This window comes from Rhipicephalus microplus, chromosome 5, assembly GCF_043290135.1.
Source record: "Rhipicephalus microplus isolate Deutch F79 chromosome 5, USDA_Rmic, whole genome shotgun sequence".
NCBI lineage: Eukaryota > Metazoa > Arthropoda > Arachnida > Ixodida > Ixodidae > Rhipicephalus > Rhipicephalus microplus.
In genome coordinates this window covers 95,611,865-95,631,304 of record NC_134704.1, presented here as the reverse complement: position 1 = coordinate 95,631,304, position 19,440 = coordinate 95,611,865, and the positions used below count along the sequence as shown (strand labels likewise).

Sequence of the window (19,440 nt, the reverse complement as noted above, 5' to 3'; positions counted from 1 at the left end):
TTATGTGTGCGCTGTTAACGCTTTGGCAGATGACGATGAAGAGAGAGGGTAACGGACGCAACCCACGTTGACGAAAAAAGAAAGGAGAACAGTATAGAGCGTCTACTTGCAACCGACTTTTTGAAAGAAACCGAAAGTCATAGATTTGCCGCAAAGGGGAAGCAACAAACGCGATAGCAACTAATTGGAAGGTCACGCGCAGAAGGGCAAGCAGATAGAAACGTGTCCCGCGTTTCTCACGCACAAAGGACACACGAAACGTACCTAAAGTCACAGATTCCTCATTAACGCGAATAAAGAAACCCAGGTGAATAAAGAAACCCAGGTGAATTTGAATACACAATAAACAGCTCTCCGGTAAAAATGGTGCGCGAATACAAATACCTAGGTGTTTTCTTTTGCCCCTCTCTATCATGGAATCGGCATGTGGATTACACTGTAAATAAAGCTTGTCGGAGCTTAGGATTCTTAAAAAGAAACACACGTGCTTTTCCACAGCAAACCCGAGAGGTACTATACAAAACATACGTGAGATCAGTACTGGAGTACGCATGTTGTGTGTGGGACCCTGCAACATCATCAAATAAAGAAAGATTAGAAAAAGTTCAGTCTATGGCGGCGAGATATGTGTTTAATGCACCTATGTACGACAGACAATTCAGTGCGACGGAAGCTAAGCTGAAGTTAAAATGGAAGTCTCTGCAGCACCGAAGGGCATCGTTTCGACTGAAGCTATTGCACAGCATATTTTATTCTCATACTCGAATTCCCTGTGACGTATACATAAGCCGGCCTCACTACATTTCAGCCCGCAAAGATCATGAACACAAGATAAGAGAATATAAATGTAATACATCGTCCTTCAGCAACTCTTTTTTTCCGAGAACTATCAGTCAGTGGAATCGACTTCCTCCCACAATTGTAGAAATTTCTTCAACGGATGCGTTCTTTTCTGCAATAAAAATGATTGAATCTTTGGACCGCTAAGCCCTGTAGACTACGTGTGTGCGCCTGGCAGTCGCCATGATCTGTACGGTAGCTATGTTGTTTTGTTTTGGTGTTAATTTGTCCTTGTGCTAGACGAATGCTGCACTTTGTTTTAATTATCATGAGATTTTCATCAATTTTTTTTTCTCTAATACATATGACTTTTCTGACGCATCTGTGCTCGGTGCAACTGTGTATGTTTTTGTATTTTGGAAATCTACTTCTTTTCTCTTTTTTACTTATGTGAATGCAATTATGTGAACTTATGTGAACCTGCAATTTTCATGTTCTTTTCTGTACCCCCCCCCCCACTATAATGCCTGTATGGGCGCTGTGGGTACTAATTAAATAAATAAATAAATAAATAAATAAACGACTTAGTCGTTTACTTTTCTGTGTCTGAAAAGCGCGCCCTTTTCGCAAACCGAGCCTGTGCAACGATTGCAGTGACCTCTGTGTGCCCTGTAACTACAAGACAATCGTTCCAGTGCAATCCCAACGCCAGCCAAGACGTATGATCCTCCCCACCGGGAGATAAGGGCGCGCGAAAAATCGTCCCCTCCCCTCATCTCCGCGGGCCAAAGTACGCATCACAGATGAGAGCCGCCGCGCGCTTATTGCGCCATCTTGCTGATAATACTGAAAACACGATAGTTCCCCACCCACCAAGATGCCCGCCAACAGCGGTAAGTGGTAGATATAAACAGCTAGCCATTGGAACTTGCAAGGAGGTAGCCTTCGGTGGCTCAGTGGTTAACGCCTCGCATTCACGACGCGGTGATCCCACTTTCGGTTCCGCGCGCCGGAGTCTTTTTCCTACATTTTTTTTCTTTCTTGCATGATTAAATACGCTTCCAAAAGTTCTCGCGCTGCAGTGTTCTTGCTTCTTCCAAGTGTAACATGTCTGTATGCTTATAAAAATAGCTCTTTATTCTAAAATAAACTCTGTTACAAGAAGGGGCTTGAACCAACTATAGCCTAACAAGTTTTAGTAAGACGATAAAGAATTACAGCTGAGCCACTTGTAATGGGCGGGAATCCTTTAAACCATATACTCGTTACGCAACTCGCATTGTGCGACGCCTAGTTGTTTTATTTTTCTACCACGCTACATTACGACTGTTCGCGTGGTTCTTCGACGAACATTTTGCCATTATATGTGTTTTTTGCCAACAAGTGTCACCCATATAAAAAACCAGCAGGAGTACTGTACTTTTTAGAAAAGCATGTCCCGCATTATCGAAGTAGAAAAAAGAGTAAAATATACTCTTCTTTGTTGGGTAGCTGGCCTATTTCGGAGAAGTGAACACACGTGGCGGCCTGTGCGAGAAACAGCAACATCGTCTTCGAAAATGTGCAGTGTTGTCTGTGGCGGGTAGTGTGCGTTGAAAGGCATCGACAATATTGGTACACCTTTACGGACGGTGAAACTGGGAACATTGTGCGTGGTGTATGCAGTGTGAATAACGTGATGCATCCTGTTTGCGAAAACACTGGTATTCGTTGTGGGCCGGCTTCAGTAACCGGTTGTTGATGAAACTTTACGATTTGACATTGAAGCGAAGGTAACAATACATTTGACGCTATCATCTGCGAGTGGGTACATCTCAGCGTATGTGCGGCGTGATGAAAAATAAAAGTGCATGATCTCCGGGTGATATATACGACTACGCATGAGCTATGAGCATGTTGTAGCGTTGCCGAATCTCCATATATGTTTCACCACGGCTATAACTCGTATTATCGAATACCTGATACGTGTTGACGGAAAAAGCGGAGATTTTCGTTTCTTATCTACTTTGTACTTTTACGGCGCGATTCTTATGAAGTTACAATTTGCATTAGAAGTGTGTATCATGCCTAAAGGAGCAATGTAGGTACGAAAACACGTTATAGGTGTCAAATTCAACAAGCTAACTGTGCCACATAATAATATATATTATTAAGATGTCGGGTTTTACATCGCATGGCATTTCACTGGGTTAATGAGAAACGGAGTGGCAGAATTTCACTTTGATTTTCATGTGGATATCTTAACCTCAGCCTGACTCATGTCAAAAAGTGTTTCTTTTTTTTTAATTCACATCCGATGAGATTTTTGGGCAATTAGTGACAATCTTATCCATGACGTCGCGCACAGCAGCTCAAAACCATGTTGCCGCCAATGCTGTACCTCGTTTAAAACTGCATTGCACATGCCACGATGGAAATTGAATACATTTACATCCATGCCATGCAAATATTTCTCAAAGTGTCAATAACCATGTGTATTCAAAACCTTCGCTTTCGAAAAAGATCAGATTTTTTTATGGCTGCCATCTACGTGGGTGAAACCAACTGCGTGCTAATAGTGTCTCTCAGTGCGCTAAACAAAGTTTCTCCATCCATCCAACTACGACGAGCAAATTTGAGCAGTGACCCTTTCGTGACACCCTTCTTTCAAAGCTACGACTTTAGAACATAGCAATGTAGAAATTACTGTCGAATGAATGCAGACATGCAGCTCCGCTATGCAGAAAGATGTCGCCGGAGGAACTTTCTTTCCAACCAGCACCTGCTCCGAGAGAGGGTATGGGGGGTGGGGTGCCTGCAGTGACGTCACACTGTTTGCAAACAGGGAGAGGTCTATTCCCGTTGATGGAACTTTTGTCTTCTGATAATGCTCATTTTTCCGCACAGAAAAAAAATTGACAGATTCCACGTACAAAGCGAATCGAAGACATGTGAAGCACGGATGAGAAATGTTGATATGTCTCTTTAAATACAGCACAACGTTACGAGGTGCAGGTAAATGATGCCGTACATAACTTTCGTGTCATAATTATCGTGTTTGGATGTGTCGTTCACCTTCATCATCTATTCATGTCACTTGATACCAAATTTAGTGTATGTGGAGCTAGCGAAACGGCCATGAGCACGCTATGAGTGTGGTATGTTGTCATGTTCTTACATTACACGCGTGTCCGGATTATCATGTTTGCACCAGTCATATATTTCGTCATCCATTGATATAACGTTACACCAAATTTGGTATATGTGGAGCTCGCGAAACAGCTGCGAGCGCATCAAGAGCGTGGCATGTAGTCATGTTGTTACATGTCACGCATGTCATGATTTTCATGTTAGGGTCTGTCGCTTGTGTTCGCCATGCAGTCTTGCCATAAAATACCAGTTTTGCGACATGCCATGTGAACGAAACCACTGCAAGATCTGCAGGACCATGAAATGTTAATCACGGCATTCATGATATACACGTGATGATTTTCATGTTATGACTAGTCGAATAAGTTCTTCATTCATTCATGTTATGCTATACCAAGTTTGGTATCGATACCATTTTCGAAACGGCCAGGAGAGCTGAAAGTCGTAGGTGGCTAGATAGATAGATAGATAGATAGATAGATAGATAGATAGATAGATAGATAGATAGATAGATAGATAGATAGATAGATAGATAGATAGATAGATAGATAGATAGATAGATAGATAGATAGATAGATAGATAGACAGATAGATAGACAGATAGATAGATAGATAGATAGATAGATAGATAGATAGATAGATAGATAGATAGATAGATAGATAGATAGATAGATAGATAGATAGATAGATAGATAGATAGATAGATAGATAGATAGATAGATAGATAGATAGATAGATAGATAGATAGATAGATAGATAGATAGATAGATAGATAGATAGATAGATAGATAGATAGATAGATAGATAGATAGATAGATAGATAGATTCGCTCAAAGTCGCCGAATTTCACTAAGAAATGCTTCGCATTTATACGTCCCTGAAGTCTCGGTGGACTCCGGCATAAAACGCTTTCGTGTTAAACGATAAATGTGAATGTGAGGTATACTTTTTGTGTCATGCAAAACAGTCGTGCACGTACCCTTCACCCTTGAAGAAAAGGATGTAGTCTGTGGTTATTTCATCCTTCTCGAGCTCGCGGAACACAAGGCACGTGTTTTTCATCCAATGTGCAATGCCCTGCCGAATAAGGTGCGCCTCGTCGGACACTGCGCAGAAAGGTCAGCGACACATTGATTAACGCAAATCGCAAAATTGTAAATTAGAGACGTATAAAAATTAAAGGACATATCTCAGTCGCACAAAATTCAATTGCTAACCTTCGACTTCTTCAATGCTACCCACTAGACTGACTCAGTAATCCTGTAGATGTTCGCAAACTAAAGACGCCGCCGTATACCTCTCTGATATTATAGTGCTACCATCCTAGAAGTTCCTGGATCGCTTGTTGGGTTGCAGTCACTAAACTTTTAAAAGAACCGTCTGCCGTTATTCACTGCTTTTCTGTTTTGTGTCGCAATAAAAAGCGTACCATCTGAAGAGTCTAATATTGCTGTGGTTTTTCTGGAAAAAGTAGAAATTTCAAAAACGATTTTTCTATCTTCGTTCGGTCTCCATTCATCGGTGGGATGAATGCCCACAACTCTGGTCGGTGGAGGCGATGAGAATTGTACTGCCGGCGAATGTCGGAAACTGAAACCACGTGTGGTTTTTGCAGGCTTTATCAAATTTCGTTTATTAAAAATTCAAGTACTTTAGTTGTCGTTTAAGGCACGCATGCACTTTATTCTTGTTGTTTTGAGCGGCGTCGGATGCCATGCAGGTAAGTGAGCACATCACCGGCAGCACCACTGCACCTTTTAAACGCGTGAGAAATAAAAATAAAAAAAAAGTCTCTGGCGCAACATAAAGCAGCCTCAAGTGCTCAAAATGCAATTTGAAGATATAGATGTTTGTTTTTAAGTGAAACAAGTCCACCTGTGAAAATTTCTTGTCCTACCAGTACATTGACCACATCGCTGTTCGGTGATGCTAGCGGTATTTATTTCTTGACTTTCAACTTCAATTTATAATTTTATTTTCTTTTTTATGAGACAAAAGCATGCTCGTTTCCTTCGATGTGATGAACAATGTTCTCAATTGTGCTATAATGAATAAAAAAAATTCCAAGCGGTAGACAGTCCCTCTAAGCTTCTGCAATGTGAAGCATAGGTGTACGTAAACAAGATGTGTGGGCTCTATAGATGCGCTTGAGGTAATAAACTGTTTGAGCTCCACGACAGGTCACTTTGCGTGTGTAGTGTAGTGTCCGTAATGCTTTCATTTGGGCTGCTAACATGATTTACACTTTCCTTCTAAAATTTGGAGAGTCATTTGTTTAGCATGAGGAGAAAAATGCAAAATTTCTAGGGTTTGTTAGTTATATGTTTTAGTTATATGATGGAACTAGAATTTTATTCGGAAACACTAAGACCGAGAATTGCGAAAAAAAACTTGAATGGCCTGATAATATGTGCTTATTCTTTTCATTTATGAACAGGAAAGCGAACAGCGATTCCAGTCAGCGGGCAGATATATACCATGGATTCATCAATCAGCACTATATTTTTGCTGTTCCGTCCTACGGATCGCACTCGCAATACTCACAGCTCTCGTGAATCTTGTACGGTACCATGCCTCCGGGCCAGGTTTCATTCTTAGTGGGGCTCATGGCATACATGTCCATCAGGTCACTCTTGGTCATCATCATATCACCCTGGTACATAGCCTCGCCACCATCCATCTTCTGAACATCTTGCCACATTCGTTCAAACTGTGTATGACAAAGTAACCAATTCGAACGAGATTACTATGCCGAGCCACGAAAACGTGGTTTCTGACCCGTCATTGTAGTACAGTGGCTATGGTTTTCGAATAATTAACCGAAGGTCGCAGAATATGGTCGCGGCCATAGCGGCCTCATTTCGATGAACGCAGACGTAGAGACCCGACTACCTCAATTTACGTACACTAGAAGCTTGAAATTTACGAAGCCTTCCACTATTGTGTCCCTCATAATCAGGCCATGGTTTTATTTATTTTACTTTTAGATTCTGCAGCCCCAACGAGAATATGGCAGGAGCGTGAAAACAACAACAACAACAACAACAACGACGACGACGACGACGACGACGACAACAACAAATCAACATTCAAGAAATTTTTGATGTGGTAGTGAACGAGCACTTCCGGGCAGCGAATTCTAGGCTTCTAAAGTTTGAGAGCAAAAGCTCTATTCAAACACGTCAGTGTGGGTGAAGAAGGCAAAACCTCTACAATTACTGTAATGACGGTAGCTGCAGTAGGAAAAAAAGAAGACTGGTGAGGACGATGTTGTACGTCCTAGTTACCAACTTAAGCGAGTCTTTTGTTTCAACTAGATTCGCGCGAATACACTTTTCCCAATGTTGTGGCATAGGTTTGCTGTACGTTACCGCAGAATGTTGCTAATTTTCGCAGAATATTTTTCACAGACCATCACTCTTGGTTTCCCTACAAACTGTCGTTTCTTTACGTCGAGAGTATGCCCAGTACACGTGTAGTAGACACGTATTTGTCCACTACGCGAATGCCCGGTGAATAACCTAAATTGTACAATAAAATATCTCTAAATAAGCACAATGAACTTCTCCAAATAAGCCCAAATTACACAAAGAACCGAGGGACACTTGAATTTTGTGAAAGACGAAAAAAAAAGTTAGGCGATTGTGTGCTGGCGATAAATTTGATTGCCAGCCTGTTTTCTCTTAAGCTTTACCAACACATGTCATTACATGTCACTGAACTCTCCATTTGGAGAGCACCCTAAAATAGTTTTTTATTGCTTTATCTCGTATATATTGTCGTGTAGACTTCACCGACACTTATATTTAAAAAGCGGTGTATATATATTTATTCAGCCACTTACCATTTCAGATTTCTCTTTTTGTTCTTGAAGCACCTCAGGCTGACCAGAGACGAGATGCTCAATTGACTGTATCGGGGGAAACGCAAAATCACATTAAGAGCATCTGGAGCAGAATGAGGGGCGAACGCAGCAGTATACTGATACCTTTACGAAGCTAAATGGATATTGACATAACCTAAAACTGCTTGTCCACACCAAGGAAAATAAACAGTTGCTGATAGAAACAACGGCGGTTACAGGCGCAGGGATGAAAACAAAAATGGGAAAGGTAAATTGCCAAAGGTAGCTCATTGGGAGGCAGTACTGAACGTTACGTGTAATATTCGTTAACGCAGTAGCCACTTCGTACTGTACCGCAAAAAGTGGCCCCCTGCGAACAGAATTGCCATGTTCGCCTTGGCTTTTGGCTGTCTCCACAAATGAGTACATACAAAAAACTTCGAGTGGCATTTGGGTGAACGAGATTACAATAAACAACCAAACAACAGTTCCTAAACGACAAAAGCTGCTTCTTTAGCAATTTAGCTCCAAAACTTCACTCTTTTTTACTACTGTAGGTGCACTTCATTTAGCACTTGTGCATGAATGAAAAGCGTATATATATCCCATCCACACATATGACTACTCGATAAATGTAGGTCCCTCAGGGCAATGTTGATTTAAGTACGTGGTGATAAACCTCCAGAGTTCTTCTCGAGATTTCGTTGAGTGTGATTTAGTCGCCTTACCAAATTTTCATCACTGTGAAAGAGAAAACAGTGGTAACGTTGAATTTCTTTTTTTTATCAGGCATGAACTTCGAAATACACAATTAAACCAGCTATATCTCGTGGGTGCGAGACTAACAGTCGTAAGCGGCATGGTAGTCGACAATGACGATAAATTAAGGTTCTACCTATGATGCACATCGAGTTTCTTACCTCTTCATACTGCGCACATGTCAGTCCAAGCAGCGCGAACAAAAGCGTTGTTCGTCTCGGTATCATTGCACCTGAGGAAACTGTTCCAGCAGTTGATGCCGTTCACCTGCAGTGACGTCGTTTGCGGAAGCCACCAGCACGGAATGAATGAATTATCTGCCGAAGAAAGCTCTTAGTCCCGACGATGAGTCTGTGCAACAGTTTCCATGGGTTTCTTGCCGTAAGTTGTTAATAGATCGCATGCATAACTAGAAATTTCGGCTCATGGAACTTCCTTACACGGGGCAGGCTTTCCGCCTGCTGCAGACTGGGTGAACGTTTCAGTGGCTTAAAGCTGCGTTCCGCATGTATACTGTGCCAGTACCCCAGTAAAACGATGCCGAGCTTATATGTGTTTCCAGCAGGAAGCGTTGAGTCGGAGTGGACGGAACCACGAGAGTACGACCGCAAACACGTGGGCGATAAGGGGGAGTTACTGCTGTCGTGCGACATCTCGAGAGGGAAGTGATAAAACGGCGACGTATACTCCGTTTCATGCATCAAGTTCAACCCTTTGAAGTCTAGGCACACTTCCGGCAATAGACTTATTGAAACAAAAAAATAGCACAATGATTTAATTACCCGGTATATCTTCACTTTTTTTCTTTTATACTTCGAAGATAAACAGGTCCTCTTATAGGCACCTTGCAGTCGAGTTTTCCGGTGTAACTGCAGCGCCAGAACACACAGCCTAGCAAATGAAATTACACCTTTACTCACTAAAGGGGACCATCACAAGAATGCAAAGCAGTGCTTAGGTAGACTTCTGTTCATCGTGGGCACCTTGCCCGATGCTAGCACACCGTTGCTGGTAGAGTACACCTTGAATCCACTGTAGTTTCTGTTGCTGTTGCTCGTCCTGAACTCTTGTTGGAGCACGTGTGTCAATCGACACATCACGCGGGAACACGTTGGCTCACCGCGCGTCTGCCTAATCTCGTTCCCCAATGCCATCGCGTGATTACGGAAAGAGTGTAAGGGGGAGAGGACAGCACTTGCACACGCGCTATAGCGCATGCCAGAATGCGTTAGCACATGTCAGCGCGTTCTGACGATACTCTGTTTCAGCAGCTACATAATGCAGCACTGTACAGACTACTGGACTCGTGAGCCAATAAAAAGGGCAATTTGCCCCTATTGCTGAATCTTGTTACCCACCACCATCACGTGACTACTGAGAGAGTGTAGGAGAGAGACCACAGCGTCTTACCCAGCACCTTACGCAGGGTGGAACGCGCTGGCGCGTGAGCCTGTTGTGGCATTGCTGGGGCCAGATGCTGCGCATGCGCAGTAAAGGTGGTCACGCTGCACAGCACCAGATGGAACTCCGCCATCAGCTGCTTCCCATCTCAAATCATCATTGAAACGAGGCCGGTAAAAATGGAGTGTGATGTATGGGTCTTCCTCCTAGCATGATTGAACTGATTGTAGTATTACGCGTCTTTCTTTTCTGCGTGCCTATAACGGCCAAAGTCATCGAACTTTAGACGGGCCAGGGCGAGCAACGCAGCTCCTTATGGTCAGCAGTGGACGGCGCTAAGCTCAAGTTTGGGTGCGATGCCCACGCGGCCGAGAAATTCGTTACTGCGGATATACGCTGTCCGCGAAAACGCTGTGTCACTGGATTCAGAAGCGGTGGAAAGAAGGACGTGTACGGGCATGCGCTTTAATTCGGCATTGTCCATTCTTAGTAGGTAATAGTTACATTGTGACGCACCACATCAGATGGCTCTGCGCGTGTGCGGTAACAGCGGCTGCAGTGTTGTACCGATACAGGGGCGCCGCGTTACGATAAGAGCCGTGGCGCTACTGGACGCCGTTTGGAAGCCTATACAGCTGCACTAAGTTGCTCTGAATCACATAGCGTGTATTTGCTTTTGCTTCTTAGGGTTATTTGTAGCATGTTGTGATGCTATGCGCACGCATTCGCGTTCGACTCGCGCGAACATGTACAACGATGAAAGGCAAACGCAGGACTCGTGTTGTCCCATGTCTTGCTAAACAAGCTTCTGGAATAGCTTCCGCAGAGTTGCACTTTATAAAGAAACGTAGTATAAATACTCGGTGGGGAACCCTGCGGAAAGCGTCGTGCAAGGAAGCGGTGGTGAGAGCGGAAGTGGACACGGAAGGCTTTCGTCGTGGCGCAGGCGCAAAACAACAAGCCCCGGTGGCCTCTTTGATCGCTTTAAGCATTGCGTAATTTCCACTTCCTGCAAATAAGGCTTGTCTTCTTAGTTAAAACTGGTTAAAATGCTATCTGTCGCCCAGTTTTATCAACTGACCTTATATATTACGTTCTGCTGAGCCGTGCTCCCAGCTGGGTCTGCATGCAGAATTAGCATCTTTTCTTCTCCTCAACATCTCCTCCTCCTGCTTATCGTCAATGACAACCATGGGTCGTGCTATTAATTATGAACGCTTCTGTTTGTTTTACTAATTAATAAAGCTAGTGCTCCTGAAGCTGAACACGATATTTATTGACACTGTCATCTTGTTGAGTAATGGCAAAGTTATAATAAATGAACAGGCGTTTCATGTATATGCTGCAACCGTGATCTGTGAGAACTTCTGCCTACAAGCTATTCCTAATAATGTTGGGAATCGTGACTTCCCGATTCTTGCAAACTCTCTTTCCGAAAATACGTCCAATGTAGAAGGCAGCCCATGGCTACATACGCAGAAGTGAAACTTGGCGTATTGGACGTTGTAATCCCACACTCGACCCCAAGCGGAAATAAATTAAGGTGTCCCTAACGGTAAGAAAACATATAGCGTTGATGCTATACCTAATAGGGCGCTTTTACGTAACACATTCATAAATGACTTCGGTAAAAAGATAACGCACCACGACACCCGTGTAACGACATTGCATTTTATTCTGTTATCGCGTCTCTTAACTGCACCTATCGATAATATCCCTAGCATGCACATTTTGTGCAGTAGATGTACAATTGGAGAATAGGCGCCATTCTTCGGTACATGACATTTAGGTGCCAGCTTCTCAACTTTTTCTCAACAAGCAGCCTGCACTTGTATGCCAACCACAGCCCTCCAGAGTTTACCCCTCCAATCCTACTGCAAGACAGCTATGCGCAACTTCACGAGTGGCCTCATCTCACCGCTAGTGAACCGCATACTCGAAATCACATCCACATCTCGTCGCCACGAAGTTCACGCACTTGGGTTCCGGGCCATTTGGGCCTTGTCGAGTACAAAAGCTGCTCACAGCGCTGTCCGACAAATCGTACGCCAGGCGCGCCACTCATCATCAGAGTAGGTATACGCTCTCGACGAGTACAGCTGGATGAGGACGAGGAAGTCGAGTCCTGGTGCGACCACGCGAAGAACAGAATGGTCACGTGTAACAAAGTTATGCTTTACCGCAGGGCATCATTGAAGTACTCACCCTTTGACAAGTTGCTAGAAATAAGCACTGGTTGTCAACATGGTGGTTATTACTGACACGAAAATTCCCCACACACCCACACTGTGTAGTCGCATATACAGAGACGTTTATTCACCACAACGCAAATATTGCGGGCCGTCTCGCTACAGTCACGGGGCTGCCCCGCACTGACACACGCCACTAAACACAAACTACGCTTAGGATAACGCCCGAGCAGTGGGATGCCATGCTGCTCAGTGTGTTCTGAGATGAGCAACTCTGGGCAGACTGGCTGGCCGCAGACGCCACCAACACGGGAAGTTTATCTGCCTGCTGGGGCAGGGGTGCTGCGGTATATAGTATTGGTTTCCTGGCCCCACTTCTCGACCCCAGCAAGGACAAAAATAAAGATTTGTCTCCCTATCTATCGCTCTCTCCAGATGATTACTGCTGTAGCATCAGCTCATGCAGCCGCGAGCGCACTCTCCGACCACGCCGGCACCGGGCTCGACGAAGGCGAGTCTTTAGAGGGAAGGCCCACGAGCCCAGGCGCCCGCCACCTATGATGAAATTACGACGCACTATTGATTGATAGTTTATTCATTTTATTTAATTTTATTTCATAATACTGTCAGCCCTCTCATTAGGGCTCTTACCTGCAGGGTACAACCAACTACAAACCAACCAATATGCATTCTATGTGAGGTGGTAGCGCTATCAATTAATACATATGTAACACTTAATCAAATCGGCAAACACTGCCTGCAATTACAGCAACGCTTGGCTACGCATCACAAGGCTTAAACGTAGCTGAGAGAAAGAAAACGAAGAAATTCAAAGCAAGGAAACCAGCAGGCTTATAATCTGGCAGCTCTATCACTCAAATACATGTCCAACAATTTTTGGGACTTGGCAAAGATCGCTTGCATATACTACAATGCCGGGCAACGCATTCCAAAGCTCGATCGCAGCTTAAAAAAATAACAAAACACATCTATCCGACTGTACTAAAATACAGTCGTGATTAACCCCACTGCTTCGTTTCCCTGGCACTTTTAGGTACAAATCTTCGTTAATTTTCAGTTGTCCTTGCAGTATCCTGAAAAGAGCTTTCAACCGGTTCTTTCGTCTTCGTGCCTCAAGTGATTCCAGTTCACATGACTCCAAAATCTGCGTAATAGAATCTAACTGGCGGTAATTTCAGCATATGTGGGGTTTAACGTCCTAAAACCACCCCATGCTTATGAAGAAGCCGTAGATGAGGGCCCCGGAAATTTCGACGTCCATCCGTCCGTCCGTCCGTCTATCTATCTATCTATCTATCTATCTATCTATCTATCTATCTATCTATCTATCTATCTATCTATCTATCTATCTATCTATCTATCTATCTATCTATCTATCTATCTATCTATCTATCTGTCTGTCTATCTGTCTGTCTGTCTGTCTGTCTGTCTGTCTGTCTGTCTGTCTGTCTGTCTGTCTGTCTGTCTGTCTGTCTGTCTGTCTGTCTGTCTGTCTGTCTGTCTGTCTGTCTGTCTGTCTGTCTGTCTGTCTGTCTATCTATCTATCTATCTATCTATCTATCTATCTATCTATCTATCTATCTATCTATCTATCTATCTATCTATCTATCTATCTATCTATCTATCTATCTATCTATCTATACGCATACGTGTTCGTTCACCCCCTTAACTTGGGGGAACCAAACTTACCATGGGAAAGTAAGATGGTTTGACGCGTATGACTGGCTGGTCATGACATAAATAAAAACTTATCCAGTCGGATATGTCGTCAAGTCCTTTCCGCCAGACGTGTGGCGCGTATACCCGCAGGCAGATAAGTGCCACAGGTATGCGACAATGTGCCACAAGTGTTTGACAGTTTATATCCACCAGACCAGTCATTGTTAAATTAAATGCGAGAGCGCTAAGAAAAACCTACATTTCCCATTTTGAACCAACCAATGCACAGCATGATTGTAGTAAGCCCAGCAGAAATCGATACTAAGCAATATGCGCGGAATTTCAAGTATTCTATAGCACGCCAACTTTTGAAACTACTTTTCAAACATACATTACTAATCGTGAAACTTTAATTGTAAATGCAGTAGTGGCTATTCAATTTTATAAACTTTACATACGTACACGTATAATAGAGCCGTCAGGTTGAGTTAGCGTCAATTCAGAGTTAAGCGCCATCCGCTGAAATGGATTTATGTAGAAGTGTCCAGGGCTACCATCCTCGCGAGCACCAGTGCTTCAAGTGAGCTTACCCCATCTGATGTTACTAATATACATTACCCCACAGCATACAAACATATATGTCCGTGGTGTGGGGCCACACCAACTCTGTTTCACATCACGTGGGAGTGTACGCATCACAATGAAGAACACCACAACATGAACAACACAGAGGAACAATGGGAGGCGCTGCTGTCCAGCTTGGCCATTGTTGATCAGCGCTGGCTGCTCCAACGGGTTGAAATGATGGCTAGAGCCAGCGGAGACATGGAATAGGGGCCCGACCATTTGGATTGCTCCGCGTTATGCGCAAATAAAGTTTTCTCTCTCTCTTTCTCTCTCTACTAATATATATGTTGCTGTTGGCATCTTTACGCATCTGTAAATCACTGGGTATATAAAACATATGCATTTGTCTAACGTATGTTTTTCCGTGCATTTGTACGTATCTTTAGCGCCAGTTGGTAAGGTAGCGCAAAATAAAAAAAATATACAACACAGTCACCTTCTATCCACATGCTTCGCATATGATCGATTACCAAAGTATGTGAGTGGGATCTGCTGAATTTCTTTTTCTTTCGAGACCCAGATTTGCCTCTTCATCACCCCCAAGCAACAAAATGCGTCATTAAGGAACAATGCCATCACGAAAACGCTTCCCCTAATTGAGAGACCACGGAAGCGCTGATAAGCACTCATTGTTGACTCGATAAGGACTTGCAGAATTTAAACTGACCTGCGTATGCATGAAAGGTGAACGTGGCATCTACGTGGTCGCGGTATCGTGGTCCGAGGTGCTGTCGAAACGGGCGTAGTGCTGGTGATGCTGAAATACAGCCACCCATTTTTTTTTAACCTACACGCGCGAGCGTCGACTGCCGAGTCTGTAACCTCCTGTTGCGTCCCTCCTGGCAACCGGTTCCTGGAACAGCCTCGCAGAAGACAGATGCAGGGGACTGTTCATTGCAGGCATGCAGGTATTCGCGCTTATTTTGCCGCTGGGCTCCGTCAAACGCCGCTTATAGACTGGGTTGTCAATGCTCGCACGTTCAGGTTAAAAATATGGGTGGCTGCACCTTTGTGCTGTGCTTCAGTTTATAAGATTCCGTGTAGCCAGTTAAATAATATGGTTGTTTCCAGAAAAGGTGGTTTTTAGTGACGGTCTCCGAGAATGGCCGTGCACCTATAGCGTAGAACCCTTCATCTCGGTGGCTTCATTCACCAGTTGATAATACAATCGCAAAAAAAAAAGACGCGACAAAAAAAAAAGCTTACAGGACGAGCTCTGTGCGCGCTTTCGTCTCATATTTCTATACACTGTACTCATGTGGCTGCGTTGCGGCTGCCATGATACCACGCTGTTGTTCCGACTTTCAGATCAGCAGGCAACGGATGTGTAACCTTATCGTAAGAAGCAACAGGCTATCTGTGCTATCTGCGTTCAAGTACCACTCATTCAATAGATCGCTTACCATTATTGAGGAGGGTTCCACCAATCGTACGCTCACTTAGTAGCGTTTGCTGCTTTTTCAAAGTTTATGTTTCATTTTTGTTTATTAGTATAATTTTACCCAGTCAGGCCGGTCTGTGTCAAATATGTTTAATTAAAATTTTTGTTTTTGGCATTTTACTGAAAGTTGTTCGAATGATGCGCATCACTTGTCCAGTAAGAGTCTTTACTTTTCTGCAGTTCTTTTTTACTGCTGTTACAACAAAGTTCTACCAGCTAGCACCCACTTCAACACTTGTTCGTCAGGCCCGGTATATACATAATTTTTATGGTTTATCCCGGTGGTGCGATACCACAACTGACGGCAAACTGTACGTCGCATCGATCCGCATAAACATGTAAATGGAAAGTGGCATCCACAGAATTTCGGTTTCGGAGCCTGAATTCGCGTCGGATATATCCAGTTTTTGGTGGGATTAGACGAAGCAGTAATACTACAGGAGGAACTAGCCATATTAGTGGGTCATTATCCACATAATTAGAATATACCGGCAATGAGAACGAGGACGAAAGAGAGCGAGGCGCTGCGTATACGGTGAATGGCGGTGATAGCGAAAAGGGGTAACGAGACTGGCGAGAGAAAGAACGACAGTGGTGAGACGACAGGTTCCGCGACGGCCACCCGCGGCGTCACATAGAGTTACTGTATATGCTACCTTTATGTAGCATATACAGTAACTATAGCGGATGGATGGATGGGTGGATGGATGGATGGATATGGCTGGACCCTTTAGATCAGGCGGTGACTAGCGCCACCAAGCCGTAATACTTAATGAACCAAAAACTATATTTTTTTTCTATAAATAGTGAGGTTGAGGATTCGTACTTTGCAGCGAAGGGTTCAATTTTCACTCGTGCCTTGACTTTAGCCACCAATCAGATAACCTCCTTCTAGTTAATTCTACCCGCTTAAAGTCTATTTTGCCCTCACTGTCCCTAAACCCCAGTGCTTTGCAAAACTCTGCGCCATCAACCTGAACTACAGGGTGAAGCCCTTTACAGAACATTATCAAGGGTTCCGCAGTTTTTTTCCTCTTCTTACGCACTGCATACTGTGTCTACCCCTTCGTATTTGGCCCGATATGTCTTGGTTCGCAATACTCCCGTCCTGGCCTCAAACAGTAGAGAACTACCCCGAGTATTATCATAGATCCTTTCCTTGGCTATTTTCTGCTTAAAAGTTCGATAGATCTCTAGCGCGGACTTCTTAATCAGTGCCACAGTTGTGCGTGCGCCATCATGTGGTCACTGATGACGTCAACGCCAAGGTATGCGGCGAGGGCGCGCACTGATATCATATATGAAGCATTTTTTCCCCTAAAAGAGCCAAATGAGGAAACCGAAGCTAGGCTAAATTTCTCTGGAACGTAAAGCACGCCTAAGTATTTTCAGTTTATAGAACAGTTATAACCAAAATGCGGCAAGTCCTCATTGTGACAAGAGGTTAAAAAGGCAGTTTCTAATAAAAAATGAGCCAAGTACTCCAACTGTTTCAATCAAAGTGAGCCATATTCTACAAACTAGCATTTCTCCAACAAATATGATCAAAACAACCAACATGGTCCCACCCAAGATGTTTCATTCGTGTCTTAGTTGTTTTGCTATCGTGTTTACGTTCCAGAATTAGGGTTTCTAGTGCCAGTTGGCATTTACTTAAGGACATGATGTTGGATGACAAAACTCGAATGTAAAAAGTAAGAGGCTGACTTGCCTACTTCTTTTTGTATCTTGTCATTCTTTTCCACTTTAGCGCAACAGTATCTTGTCCTCCGTTCACTCCAACACAATATATTTCAAATAAAATTGGCATGAAATAAAGATATTGGGCATCTATCTATTTCCTAAGAAAGAAGTGGTGAGCAATGGCATGGCATAAAACTAACTGAAACACTTTTTAATGCCTTCAATAGATGCCAGAAATAAGAAAACATTGTTGACAGTCTAGAATAGTGCTCCTATTGCCGCGAAGGACCACTCGCTTTTCAAGTCTAGTAATCACCATTACGCCTATGCGTCGAAGCACTTCACTGGTGGATGCACAAATATGATGTCAATTCTATCGCAAAATATTTCTATACCCTTCATTCGAACCGTTTTACACTTATTTTGCGAGCTAATTCATGACCAAACGAAATGTTTCAATCTATATCAGCCAAATACAAACTTTACTCCACAATATTGACGATATTTGTCTATGTAGATTTTAGGCACAATATAGATTTGTGGTACTTATAGGAGAGGAACATACAGCAAAAAAGTTACTTGGGTAGGCCCAACCATATCGTCAGTGGAAAAAGAAGTGCGTTTTTATCAGTTTCATATCGAGTGCATTTGGCTATTTTATAAAAAAAAACCCCGCCTCATATGAAAATAAAGCGCAGCATCAACGGAGGTCAGTTTGCGGCGGATGCAGTGGAACGCGCATAGGCGCTGTCTTTTTCAGCTTCTCGGTTTGCGACCCGATCGTGCTACGCTCAGTGTGTCAATAGGAGTGAAATCGGCTGCACGAAAATGTCCGCGACAGTCACGCTACTCGCGGCGTGGTACGCAACTCTCTACCAATATGTCTGCCTCTAATCATCGCAGAATTAAAACAGCCATACAGCTGCGCTCAGAATTATAATTAGGCAGTATCATAGCTGTCCTTGCATTTTTTCCTCACTGCATGACATATGCTACAATATTAGATGAATTAGATTTCTTCTATTGCAACTAAAATCATAGCTTAAATTGCAAGTCGGGTATACGCCATTAGCGAAGAAACAGTAAACATACCGAAACGTAAACGTTGCTCATAATTAAAAACCAAATAAATACTAGGAATGGCCATTTCAAAGCAAAAGTTTCAAATTCCTATTAACATCACAAAAGAATAAAGTAAAGTTACATGTATTTCCATGAAGCACAAAATAACTGCTCTAATATCACGATTTTGCACAATTATACGGCACAGTCTTTTTCCTATCCGGACACCATGCCGTTTACAGTAAAACGTTATTTTTTGCTACACGCTAATGCTTTTATTTTTATTATCCGACCCTCTACAGGTTTCCCAGAGCGAATGAGAGCCAACAATTAAAGTATGTGCCTCTGCGTAGTTGTAGTGGGTTTGCCCCACGCAACCAACTGTCAGCAGGCCAACCGAGCTGGCATGAACGTTCTTCCGACTAACTCGCAGGAAACCTTTAACGAGAAAAGCACGCACTTCGTGAAAAAGCGGAGCGACACCTTTATCTTACGGGCTATACTGGTATTCGGCCTACTCTTCGTCATTCTCGTTGTCATGCAACTGATCTTCAGAAGGCGAGGGGAGAAGCTTGTCGGAATGTCCGACTTCTGCTGCATCGACGAGGCGAGGCTTTTGCTTGACGACCTCAACACCAGCGTCGATCCTTGCGGCAGCTTCTACGACTTCGTGTGCTTGAAAGGCCCTCATGTTGGCGATTCGTCGCGGAAGTCACCCGGTCTTCGAAGCCTCGAGATAGAGTGGGCTCTCGTCGAAAACCTACCGGACGTGGCCAACACGTCCATCGGCATCACACTGTGGCTTCTGGGGCGCAGCTGCGCCACGCAAGACTGGAGGCCCCAGC

General features: G+C 43.6%; 2 protein-coding genes across 2 annotated transcripts in view; one reads left to right on the top strand and one right to left on the bottom strand.

Moving 5' to 3' along the window:
- The window catches only part of LOC119174309 (protein SpAN), a 29,690-nt gene extending 20,509 nt beyond the window's left edge, over nucleotides 1–9,181 (bottom strand). Inside the window, exons 1-4 of the mRNA XM_037425160.2 lie at nucleotides 8,674–9,181; nucleotides 7,754–7,819; nucleotides 6,454–6,619; nucleotides 4,889–5,015 (exon numbers count right to left, since the gene is read on the bottom strand). Coding sequence (XP_037281057.2) covers nucleotides 4,889–5,015; nucleotides 6,454–6,619; nucleotides 7,754–7,819; nucleotides 8,674–8,739 — 425 coding nt within the window. The 5' untranslated portion in view covers nucleotides 8,740–9,181. The remainder of the gene's footprint in view (nucleotides 1–4,888; nucleotides 5,016–6,453; nucleotides 6,620–7,753; nucleotides 7,820–8,673) is intronic.
- Nucleotides 9,182–15,271: 6,090 nt separating this feature from the next.
- LOC119174311 (sulfotransferase 1A1) overlaps nucleotides 15,272–19,440 on the top strand; it is a 58,686-nt gene continuing 54,517 nt past the window's right edge. The window contains exon 1 of the mRNA XM_075895791.1: nucleotides 15,272–15,317. Coding sequence (XP_075751906.1) covers nucleotides 15,287–15,317 — 31 coding nt within the window. The 5' untranslated portion in view covers nucleotides 15,272–15,286. The remainder of the gene's footprint in view (nucleotides 15,318–19,440) is intronic.